The sequence below is a fragment of the Ostrea edulis genome, chromosome 4 (genome assembly GCF_947568905.1).
Source record: "Ostrea edulis chromosome 4, xbOstEdul1.1, whole genome shotgun sequence".
Classification (NCBI taxonomy): Eukaryota; Metazoa; Mollusca; class Bivalvia; order Ostreida; family Ostreidae; genus Ostrea; species Ostrea edulis.
This window is the reverse complement of record NC_079167.1, coordinates 57,354,460-57,366,901: the sequence shown is the minus strand read 5'-3', so window position 1 is coordinate 57,366,901 and position 12,442 is coordinate 57,354,460. Positions and strand designations below refer to the sequence as shown.

Below are 12,442 nucleotides of genomic sequence, written 5' to 3'. Positions count from 1 at the left end.
TAATACATAAGGAAGCTTTCGCGCGGTTTTTCCCCCCTGGAGTAGTCTTTTTTGAGGCGAGTTTTTAAACACTTCATCCTATTTTCGTATGGCATGTCAGTTATCTCCCCTTTGATGATCAACGATTGTCCGCGAATGTATGTATGCGTAAATGTTCGTCATTATCGTCTAAGTTTTTCAAATTTTCAGTTTTTAAACAAAGTTCTATTGGGCAGAATTTCAACCAAACTTGTCACAAAGTATTCTTGCATAAAAGGGATTCACATTAATCCAAATTAGAGCTCTATTTTAAAAACAGATAATAAATACCGCTTAAATCGTGTACTCAAAGGGGTTTCAGACTTTCTCCCCCTGTGCCCTTGACCTTTATCCGAGTTTGGATGCGAATAAACCCTAACCTTTATGTAATGTGCTGACCCTGATCTATAAGTCAAAATAGGATATCTAGCCCTCTTTGTACACAAAGAATTTTGTAATTGCCTATCATTGACCTTTCACATTCTATAATATCTTCCTGTGGGGATCCGGGTTAAAATAGGTCCTCAGTACCCTTTGATTGTCGTAAGAGGCGATTAAATGGGGCGGTCCTTCGGATGAGACCGCAAAAACCGAGGTCCCGTGTCACAGCAGGTGTGGCACGATAAAGATCCCTCCCTGCTCAAAGGCCGTAAGCGCCTAGCATAGGCCCAAATTTTGCAGCCCTTCACCGGCAGTGGTGACGTCTCCGTATGAGTGAAACATTCTCAAGAGGGACATTAAACAATATTCAATCAATCTATAATATCTTGAAATCCTATGAGGATCTACATGTAGGTCTTTATACAATCTACATGTATCATTCCTGAAAGTTTGATTACAATTAGATGATAAAATTATGACATATCCTGGAAATTTAAGTTACTATATCCAGTTGAAATTATATTACACTGGAATAAAAATAACCCCTTGTTGAGAAATATCTTTGCAGAGGCTCATTGTACCTTGATGAAATCGAGGACGCTAATAATTTCTTGTATTTACTATAGCTTGCAGTTTAAACACGTTTTTAAAACACACTTCTATTTGATTATCTATCAGACACACAACGGTTATCGTATTCACCGCAGGGGAATTGTGGGAAAATCCTTGTTGTTACAAAAAAATAAATATTTATCGAAGAGTAGCTAGGGACAATATTTCTACTTGACCGGGAGTTACCTTAATTGTTAACATGCTGTATTTACAAGACATAATTTGATACAGTAAGAAAAACATATCGATATCACTGGCGAAAAATCCTGACACCTTTGTTCAGTTGCATGTAAAACAAACTATTCAAATTTCTCCACACACTGTGAAATTGTGCTGCAATGAACTAGGATCGAATTCAATTCATCTCTACACGCTTTGTTTGGGCGACATTCCAAACGTGCTACCTTAATTACATTTTCCTGTATTTTAGATACGTATTTTACAGTTATTGTAGATCGACACTTTCACATGAGAATTTTGCAGGCTCAGAGGCACTCAAATTGAAGATCTCTCTCACTCAGTCTTGTTATAAGCTTATTCAACAGTTTTATTTCAAAGCAATAGATCATACTTTCGTTGTTATACTTGGTGGTTTCGAAATTTTAGCAACTTCAGATTTTTATACCATTGGTTTAGCCAACGATCAAGAAGGATACTTATCAGATGGAAGAAGAAGGGTACTTATCAATCTGATTCAAATTATCTCCTCGATCCGCTCCCCCTCTTTTATTGTCGCTACAATAACAAAAAGAGGAGCGGATCGTGGAGCTGATTTAATAAGATTGGATACTTACCAGATGACACTGTTACTTATTAATTAGATCTTTTTAGTATGTAACCATGGAATCAGATCTTGTTAACGTGTAACTAAGGATATCTTTAGCTTTGAAGAGATAGACGTCATGGATAAAACTCTTGAAATAAATTGATGTCCTTGAGATAAAATTTAATTTACTTTTGTTAAAGATTAATCATCTACAAGATTTTATAGCGAAAGTCCTTTCCTTTACGTTTTAACTCCCTTGTAAAGATATAAAATTTCGTCTCAGGGGTTTGTATCCCTCGTAATGATGCCATCAAGTAATCGTTTTAGAATCGTTTGTTTACGACAAATTTACCATGAAAGTTCGATCTCTGGGGCATTTGAGGTACTTTACATCGTCATTTTGGCTGACTTCTTTTTAAAAAATGATTGAAAATTATATAAATATCAGCCATATTTGTCTATTCATTACATATTACACTCGATAATTTTAATATGTAGACGTTTTGTTTGTTATCAGCTTTTGTAGTTTAGTTGTAGTTTTAGTTTCCTTTTCTATTTAGTTTTCTTTTCTATGTAAATATTCTATCGTCCTGAAGAAGGGACAGGTCTTCCCAAAAATGTTGACAATTCACTGCTGTTCGTGTCGTTTTTAGTGCTTTTTATACCCATTTATTTGACCTCGTATCTACCATTATAGATCCGATACTTTGATGAGTATCTCTACAAATGGTAATGATATCCATTTATTTGTTTTACGTCCCTTAAATTTTCTTTCACTCATATTGAGACACCACCAACTGTAGGTGAAGTAGTCATGGTCCAATAGTTCAAAGGTGCAATACTCCGAAAGTAATAAAATACCACAAATTTAGACCTACGCTTAGCACTCAGGGACATAGCAGTGAGGATTCTTTATCGTGCCAAACTCTGCCGCGACAAGTAATCTCCGATTTTATGGTCACACCCATCTTCACAAGTCAAGGATTATTGATTCGTTACCTCGCACTAACCATTGACATCAGTCACTATTCAAAACATGGGTTTGGGACAGTGGATGACGCAATAAGCTAAAATTATATCACCCAATCAGATTCCTTGTTTAAGATGCAAGTTTGGTAAGAGCAAAACCAGAAAGTAAACTCGTGGGGGGTACTTTTCTCAACATCATGAACATTGCGTGTTGATTTTATATGTAAAGTATTTAATAATTCACATTTTCGTCCCTCAAATGTTGTAGCTATTGGTTAATCTATTTAAATTTTAAATAACTTATTCAATTTGGTGAAACACAATCGACAAACATATTTGGACAATCCGTCGTTTTCATGCGGATAGTATGCTAAAATTTCGTCTAATTGTTTATTTAGAAAAACAAATTTCCGAAAATAGATCGACGATCACAAATTCTACAACATGTTGCCGATGCCGCACCATGCATGTTTACTTTCGTTTTTGACCAATTATAAAAGCCGTTGTCTGATTGGCTCCACGCTACAAGGTGCGAAACAATCATATGCTCCGTCTAAAGCCCATGCTTTGAATGGTGACTGATGTCAAGGTTTGTGCGAGGTAACGAATCAATAACCCTTGACTTGTGAAGATGGGTCATACCCGAAAGACCCGTGATTCTTCTCACTTCGTCTCGTGGGAATCCGGGTTAGAATAGATCCTCAGTACCCCTTGTTTGTCGTAAGACGCGACTAAATGGGGCGGTCCTTCGAATGATACCTCAAAAACCGAGGTCCCGTGTCACAGCAGGTGTGGCACGATAAAGATCCCTTCCTGCTCAAAGACCGTAAGGCCCGAGCATAGGCCTAAATTTTGCAGCCCTTCACCGGCAATGGTGACGTCTCCACAAGAGTGAAAACTTCTCTAGAGGGACGTAAATAATATACAACAACCAATCCTCTCACTTCTAAATGCCGAGCGTTTGGTGAAGGAGCAGTCACTACAATTCTTTACGACTTAGCTTTGACGCTGCCTAGGCACGAACGGGGTTCAAACTCACGACCTTCCGGTTACGACGGAAACGCTCTAAGACTAAGCTACCGCAAATTGTCTCCTCATAAATGCGTTACAGTTGTAAACAATGTGTGTATAAATCTTGATGAATATAGTACGTCTATTTCCATGACTGGGAATTCCACCGGGAATGAAAGTGGAATGTAAATATAAGAAATAAACTTCATTTATCGCTTCCAATATCTGATTGGATCTCTAAATATATGGTCGGTCAATGCCAGTAAACATGGCGATGAAAAACAATTACTAAATTATGGATGATTTCTTTGAGCATTATCGACGGACAAAAATAATCTATAGTCATGTATAAATCTTCTCGGATTTCAAGAATATTGCAAAGTAAAAAAACCTTTTGCAATTGTAGCCCTCCCCAGGACATCTCAGAATGCTAGAAATAGGGGAGGGTTCCATTACTACAGGTCGTAATTCAGACTCAAACGCTCAATACGCAGTAAACCACTCCATCTAAGTTTTTCCATTCATTTTTCCGACTTTTAAGTCTATATAGTAAATATCCCTAGAGCGGTTTTAAAAATCACTTAACATTACTAACATTATTACATCTAGAATATGTGGTGAAAATTGATCACTAAGCAGCGTGTTTTAAAAAGGTGAATCCTTTGATGGACAGAACGGATAACGAGTTACAGTGTATTTGGTTAGATGACCAATGAAAAGACTCTTAAATGTGTTTATACTTTTCTTCGCATACTCTTTTTATGGTGTAAGAAATAAGGTTACCCTTTTCCCTACGTAAACCAGCTGGGAAATATATGTCCTCTTTATATCATACATACAATTACCAAATGAAAATTGCTAAACTAAAGAGGGGAACACAGGGATGAGAAAGATGGCCGCGGTTAAAACTCTGCCTCCGTTGCTCGACGCCACTCTGGGTTTTCTTGGACCCAGCACATGAAATGTTGAATATCCATCATTATACATAAGGTCTACAATTATTGCAATTGTAGAAGGTTACACAACCTCCGCACGCAGACAGACGGATGAATTGCTGACAAAAATGCTTTCGATCAGTAAACAGTTTACGTGTATAGATATCTTGAAATACGAAAGCATCACAAAATGATATTGCCTAAGATGTAAAATTCTACCTTATACATGTAAATTGTTATAAATCTGTATAATCCGACGTGCCCATTGAAAACTACACGCAGAATTGATTGGACTGCAACGTACAAAGTTCTTAAAATATTTCATCAAAGGCAGCCCTTCCGTTTCCTTAAGATAAATGTCGGTCAATACAACTGCAACTATATTCATAGTTATGTATAAAATGTCAATGGATTTTTTGCGTTTCTGCAAACGTACTGCTCGGATATAGATCTATGTCCCTGATGTGTATCATAGCTTTCCCATTATGCTATAAAGTTTGGTGCCATGGACATATTTTTATAAAATAAAACCAACAGAACGCCAGATGATGTATGTCACTCTTTTGTTTTTGTAACTCCCTCTGAACATTGTCGGCTTTTTCTCAGATTGACTAGAATTGACAATTAAGTCTATAGTTATATACAACTTTGGGGGAATGAATAAATCTGACCCCTACGTGGGGCATCACAGACATCATTAAAAAGACAGCGTTACTACATGCTTATGATTATTCCTGTGGTAAAGCCAAATAAACGTTTCTACCCTCATACGTCTTCCTTTAGGGTTCGTAGTTCTCACTTGGATATTAGAGAGGAAAAATAACGAAATGCCTCACAAAGTGTCAAGAATTTTTGTAAAAAAAAAATCACTCGTGTTATCTGTGGATAATAATTTGGCGCTCTATAATACTGTTGTAGTATTTTACAAATGGGATGTTGATGGCTACGACATGAAACAAGCAGATTCAACTGCATGTACTCGCTAGGGATGTCGATTTATTGTGAAAAAGTAATGAAACTAGAAATCCACGTTCTGGATATGTAAAGACGTGGGCCAGGTTATTTTTTTTCATACTTAAAGTAAAACTTGTATAAATCTACTGAGAGAGAAAATTACTCCATTCGAGATACACTCCTTATAATACGGATACTTTTAAGTAGGTTGATTTCATTATCCATCGGGCATTTCTGATTTACGTACATAAACATTGGCATAGCTATTTACTTCAGTTCACTACTATCCTTTGCATGAGAAAATATCAAGTATTCCGAATTTTCTGCGGCATGTCTTAGACTGATAAATACCGAAATTAACGAATTAAACGCGAGTATTTAGCAATACTGCATTTTGACCATAGATCGAAGATAGCTGATGTTGGATCGAACGATCTGGTATATAGCCTGTGTATACACGAAGCAATTGTATATGTCAATTTATTTCCTGAAGATCTAGGAAAACCATTCTCAAGAATCTTTCAATATCAATTTTGAATTATGATAAGTTTTTATTGAAATTTGATAGGAAGAAAAGAATCTCACTTTTTTCATATAATCTCACAACTACCTCTGTCACATGGTATTTCATATAATATACATGCAGCGTTATATTTGTCCATTGCTGAGTGAAACTTTAGCCGATTCTCGGTCAAAAGAGATCAAAACTCACTAAGATATTTCGATATAATGGAATTTCATCTGAAGTTGATAGAGATGGGTCTGCTTTCTTTGATAGAGTGACAAACACAAGATAAGTCGAATCTTAAATTTACAGGGTATATCGATTTGACGGGATTTCCTAAAAACGATGTGTCTATCATACTTATCAAGGCATTTTTTCTTACTCAAGCTTTAGGATATTCTTGATTTCGCATGTATATTGTGTTAATCAAAATATCTCAAAGTTGTTCGATGTAAGATGGATGTCCAATGCTTGGAAATTCAGAATACATGTATGACAATCTGAACGTGTATTTGCGTCGGTTTCAGGTGGTACTTTTCTTAGCAAAGCACATCCATTTCTTTATTACAAATTATTGGTATGGTTTGAAACATGACAATTATCTTATATTGCTTAGGATCTGCCTAAACATTGTTAAGCTGTTTGAAAATTTATCTAATGAATAAATTTCATTTTTAGAAACACATGAGGATATGCACTGTGCCGCTTCATGCCGGCCTACTTCACGAAGCGAGTTACCTCTCCACAAAGTATGCCAGTGAGAAGCGTTATAGTTCAGATGTGATTTTACATTTTTGTTCCATATTTATATTCTACTTTCATTTCTGTCGGAATTCCCAACCGTTGAAATAGGCATACTACATGTATATTTATCAACCACTTCTGTATTCATACGCGTTTTGTTTACAACTACAGTGCGTTCTTATGGAAATGTCTACCGTTACAATTTGCAAAGATACCAAAGGCAACCACATTGGAAATATGAATATTAAGATATAGTTGTCTATTAGTTTACACGCACAGGTACCTATCTAAAAATTGAGAGATTTTACCTTTGTCATTAAGTTTGATAATACATGTAATGAAATTGAAAGTGATTTGTTAGTAAATCGGATGGTGACTAATATATTTGTTTTAGGTATGCATAATGAAATACACGTGTGAACTTCATACTAATATACTTAGATTTCATGAAAGTTTATAACTCTGTTTTATGAATTTATTTAGACACATCTAGAAAAATGTGCTTTTTGAATTCAGATGTAAAAGATTTTGAAGATTGGTATTTTAATGATAAACAAATGAAGACAGTAAATATTACTAAATAAAGGTCTTGCATTTTATTAATGTAGAAAATGAGCACTATTTTATTGTATTTTGAACACTGTCGGTATCATGTTGTTTTACGTTCGTGGCGGACCTTACTGGCATGTTTATGAAGAAATCAAATACATGCAACTTTGCATTCATAGCGATGTACCAACACGTGTCCCTAGGTGTGTCGTAGAAGTGGCTTGAGAGCTCTTCACATTAAAGTTGCAAAGGGTTGAACGCTTGATATGAAATAAAAAACGATTTCCCAAATCACATTAGGGTATGAACTAATCCTTTGAATACATGAGGGAGTATAGCATTTTCGTTCATATAACAATACACTTCACGAGTAACGACGACGTATCTTTAAGTAATTAACCACAAATTTCACACTTAAAATATTTCAAAATAACGTCTTTCAGAACAAACCAGTTGATGACATTCCCTCCTTTAATGGTCAGTTTAAAATGAAAACAGTTCGTAATGTGACGTGTGAAGGAACTTTCTAAATACATTCAGATCTGTTCAGGTCGGGTGAATCTGTCGCCTCCAGTGCGGTATACGAGAGTGAAGCAGTAGGACGCTGCATTCTCTCTACAGATTTCTTTTATTCTCACAGTTGCCATTATCTACGCAATACATCTATATAACTGATACAACATTCTCAGATCTGAATATAGATGTTTTTAAGCATTTCTAGTCGTGATCTTCGACAGTGGTTTACAGATCATGCTCGGAGTGAAGCTTTCTACGTGCAGTTGTTTCTAATCAAATTAACCCTTAAAAATACAAACCATAATCCTATCACCGTCTCATCGAGGAATGATTACAGTAATTAGATTTATCATATGTATTCATAATAACGAAGGAGTGTGCATTTAATCCTCGTAATTAGCTGCTGTTGCGGGGATTGGAGAAAGCATTTGATATGAGATGAAGAGAGAGGTATCTTTAGTGTGAAGCGTCGTTACATCCTGCATAGTTCAGAGAAATAATTCAATATCGTTTTCATTTTACGCTTTTATCTTCGTAATCTTTTCATTTGCGAAGGCATACTTCTTGAATCATATAATAAAGAATTTATGTTGCAATAATGGGTATAGAAATATTTGAGATAGAATAAACGGAATGAATCAACACGATAGGCTTTAAGCTGTCGTAAAAAAGTTTCCGATATAGTATCTTCATCAAATGTTGCAGTTATACTGATAAAACACACGTTCAATGTATAATGCTGTATTACTTTGCAGTCAATGAGATTGACGATATGCCATGATACGAAGTTAAAAAACGATATCATCAAAAGGCTTTCAAGTTCAATTCAACAATTCCGAAAGTGAAATTGATAGCTACAAGGTGTCTTATATTACCTGTAATCTGCAATGTAATCTTGCCTTAAAAAAGTAATTCGGACCATTTTGAAAAGTTCATTTCACACCAACTATTATAAATAGAATCGCGATACTTATCGTTGTATAGATAAGACGTTGACATTCGCTTCCGGGTATGTGCAGTATTATTTTTTCCTTCGAAAAAAAATCGACTGAATACGATGGATATTTATTATATCGTAAATTCCCATTTGCTATTTTTCAAACGATTCCTTTCAAAATATCAAATAATTCCCCGTAATAAATAATTTGTGTATCTTCCTTGAAGCATTACGTGTTTCAATGTGCGCTATGGTGATTTTAAAACAATCATTATTTGATTTCACAATGGAAATTACCATCACGCCGTGACTCTCTTACTTCTTGTCAGGGACTTATGATTGAATACACAATTGAAAGTCATCATCTTGTCGGTTAGAACAGGGTTTTCCTAATATCACAGAGAATTATAAATGACATCCCAGCAAAATGATAAAACAAAAACTGCTTATGACGCATTGTGTTATTTAATAAAAAGTCATAACCGGAAAAAATCATCTCAGATAAGTTTGGGTAAGTGGATTATCAGATACTTAAAATAATGCCATAAAACAATATTGTCCTGTGATCTACTACGTGATTTATTTGCCCTCGTCAACTCGTGTTGGAAACTCTATGAAATACAAAATCAGCTTTCCTTGCAGCAAATTCTATAGAACATTGAAATTTTGATGAATTGCATAAAACGGTTAAGTCTATTAGCAGACGTTAAATAATGTGTTGCTGGTAAGAGAAGTTCCGAAGTTAAACGTTAACATTCTGAATTATTGAATAACCTAGAAAAGTGTGCACCCCTCGTTTATATTGATAAAGATTGCAAGAAGGAAACTAGATATTGAATCAAAATGTTGTAAATTAAAGTAAAATACAAGGAATAGACATGTATGATTTCGATGGATTGTGTTGACAATTTTTGCATTTTTAAAACTGTTCTTACCTGTAAGAATAGTGCTATTTTACACATAACGAATCCGAAATACCAAGTCTCGGTGACATCGGCCAAAAGAGTCGGCGGTAGGCATATGATGATGACGGTAAGATCTGCAATCGCCAAATTCACGATGAAAATGTTGGTGACTGTCCGCATGGACCTGTTTCTCCATACCGCAAAGCAGACCAGAACATTCCCAGAAAGTCCAACCACAAAAGTTATAGCGTACATAATAATGACACTCCATTCCCAGTCTTCCGGAAAAACATAGTTTTCCAAATAATCCAGGTAGTCCTCGTCATTCAAACAAAACACTTCTGTACATTGAGTTGCGACAGATGAATTTTCAAGGACCCTGGTGAGATTTGTCGGAATGTTTGTCGAGTTCTCCATTGTATTTAAATAAACTAAAGTGCTCAGAAAGATGAACAGCGTAATTTTTTCTATACCGTCATCAGGTTTAGAGCATCAAAACATTTTGAAATCAAATTCTTATCTGTCGGATGAAAGCCTAAATACATAAAATCGCAGCACATTGACTTCACATATACGCAACACTTGACATTATAAAACACATGATTTGATTTGGGAAATTATTTTGTTCTTAAATATTATAGTGCAGACAGCTCTTCAATTAGCTGATATCCTTAAAATTATCACTCGTACGGCCTGTTCCACTCGTCCAAGTGAAACTGAGCGAGAGATGGAATCAAACCTGAACATATGTCAGGCCTGAACAACATGTGGTTAGCACACTCCGCGCTCCCATTGGACGAGGTACTCGATACACAAGTAACAGTAATGATGTATTATGATTTTAAATAACACAGTTATCCGGCCAAGCAATCAACATCCCCAAAGTTAAATACTAAAAAAAATGTGCTTTCTTCGTACCAGATCGATTTTACCGATTTCTTCTGCAATTGAAATTTTCTGCTCTGTGCTTCAGTCTCGTGGGGATGTAGAAGTCTTGTTCATGACCAATTAGCGGGTACCTTCATTTACACAGTAATGCAATATGCATGCTATATCAAAGAGCACATGAAGACCTCGCACGTTAAATATATACCCCGTACCGTAACACGCGGCTTTGTCGTGTTCAGCTATTACTTGAAATCTACCACTGCTTACTTTAACCATACAACAAGATTTTTTAAGTGTTACTTGAAATTTCTTTGATAATCTTAAAGATGTATTGTATTCCTTTAACATCAAATATACATTCATAATTTCGTCAATGTTAGAATCCGAAAGGACTTTAAACTGTTCTACAAACATCTGTTAAAGAAAAGTGAAGGCTTTTGAATTTACTACACCATGAACTTCGATTTATCACTTCAATAAAAGATTTCGATCAAGATTCTGACAATAGTTAATTATATACCGACCGACTCTAACCACTCCAGCTTAATGATTAACTCTATAAAAATGACAACCCATACTATTAATACAGTGTATATTATGTTACTGCGTAATATAAATAACCTGAGAGCATTTCAGTCTTATATTACAGGGATATGTCAATTTATAAATCTATTACTATCTCCGTTTCTTTTGACTAATTTGTTTAATATTTAGTTCTGAAGGTTTCGTGACAACCGTTTAAGCTTAGTAAGTAGTAATGTATATAGACACATAGATATCACAAACTGAAGGTACGCATGGAAAAGTAGAGTACCACATACTTCGTTATTAGTATACCATATTACATGTAGTAGGCTATACCATGAAGCGATATTGATCAGGATCAAAGAAGTCCGATATATTCGTGAAAAACAGTGATCTCCAGCAACATCAAACAACGATTTCAAGAAGAAACGATTTTATCAAATCACCAGGTAGAAAGAAAGACAAAAAAACGAAAGAAAAAAAAATGAAAATATGAAATCCTTTGCAAAATGTCACATGGAAAGAGTATTGAAATTGACATGTGTAATTGTTCGCAATTTAATTTCAAAAGATACATACTAGGAAGAACAACCATCAATAAAATTTACCCATCACATTTTTAATTAAGATTACTATTGGGGTTTAAAGGTTTTTTGCTGAAATGGACCATATCTGGTGAACAACAGTTCTTTAACACCTCAGAATAATAATTTCAAAGACCCTCTCCGTGAGCACTAGTTTGTCCCCAGACAAGGACCTATGCTTTTTTAATGCCTTGTACACTGTACATATTTCTTCATAAACCTACTGACACTTCACCCCTAAATCTTTATTTTCGACAAGAAACTTGCAGTTTTCCTCTTATATTTGTTGAGGGCTTTAGATCCCAATGCTGTCTTAATCTGCACGTTTTGAGTTCATGAATGATAAAGTAATTTTTCAATCAAACAAGGATATCTTGATATTGCTCTCTTTTTTACAGATGTATATATACATGGCGTGTGTGTGTGTGTGTGTGTGTGTGTGTGTGTGTGTGTGTGTGTGTGTGTGTGTGTGTGTGAGAGAGAGAGAGAGAGAGAGAGAGAGAGAGATGCCCACTATAACAAATATATATATACACATTAAAAAATTAACTCGTTTAGTGAGGAGAAAAAACTTTCACTTTCAGGTTATATAAATATTTCAAAAGTGAACGAATATTGGCGATAAGGCCACAGAGCATTCCAG

At 35.3% G+C, this 12,442-nt stretch overlaps 1 protein-coding gene across 1 annotated transcript in view; it reads right to left on the bottom strand.

Annotated features, from left to right (window-relative positions):
• The window catches only part of LOC125671210 (orexin receptor type 2-like), a 42,657-nt gene extending 30,645 nt beyond the window's left edge, over positions 1 to 12,012 (bottom strand). Inside the window, exon 1 of the mRNA XM_048906743.2 lies at positions 9,833 to 12,012. Within this exon, the coding sequence (XP_048762700.1) occupies positions 9,833 to 10,219 (387 nt within the window). The 5' untranslated portion in view covers positions 10,220 to 12,012. The remainder of the gene's footprint in view (positions 1 to 9,832) is intronic.
• Positions 12,013 to 12,442: the final 430 nt, after the last annotated feature.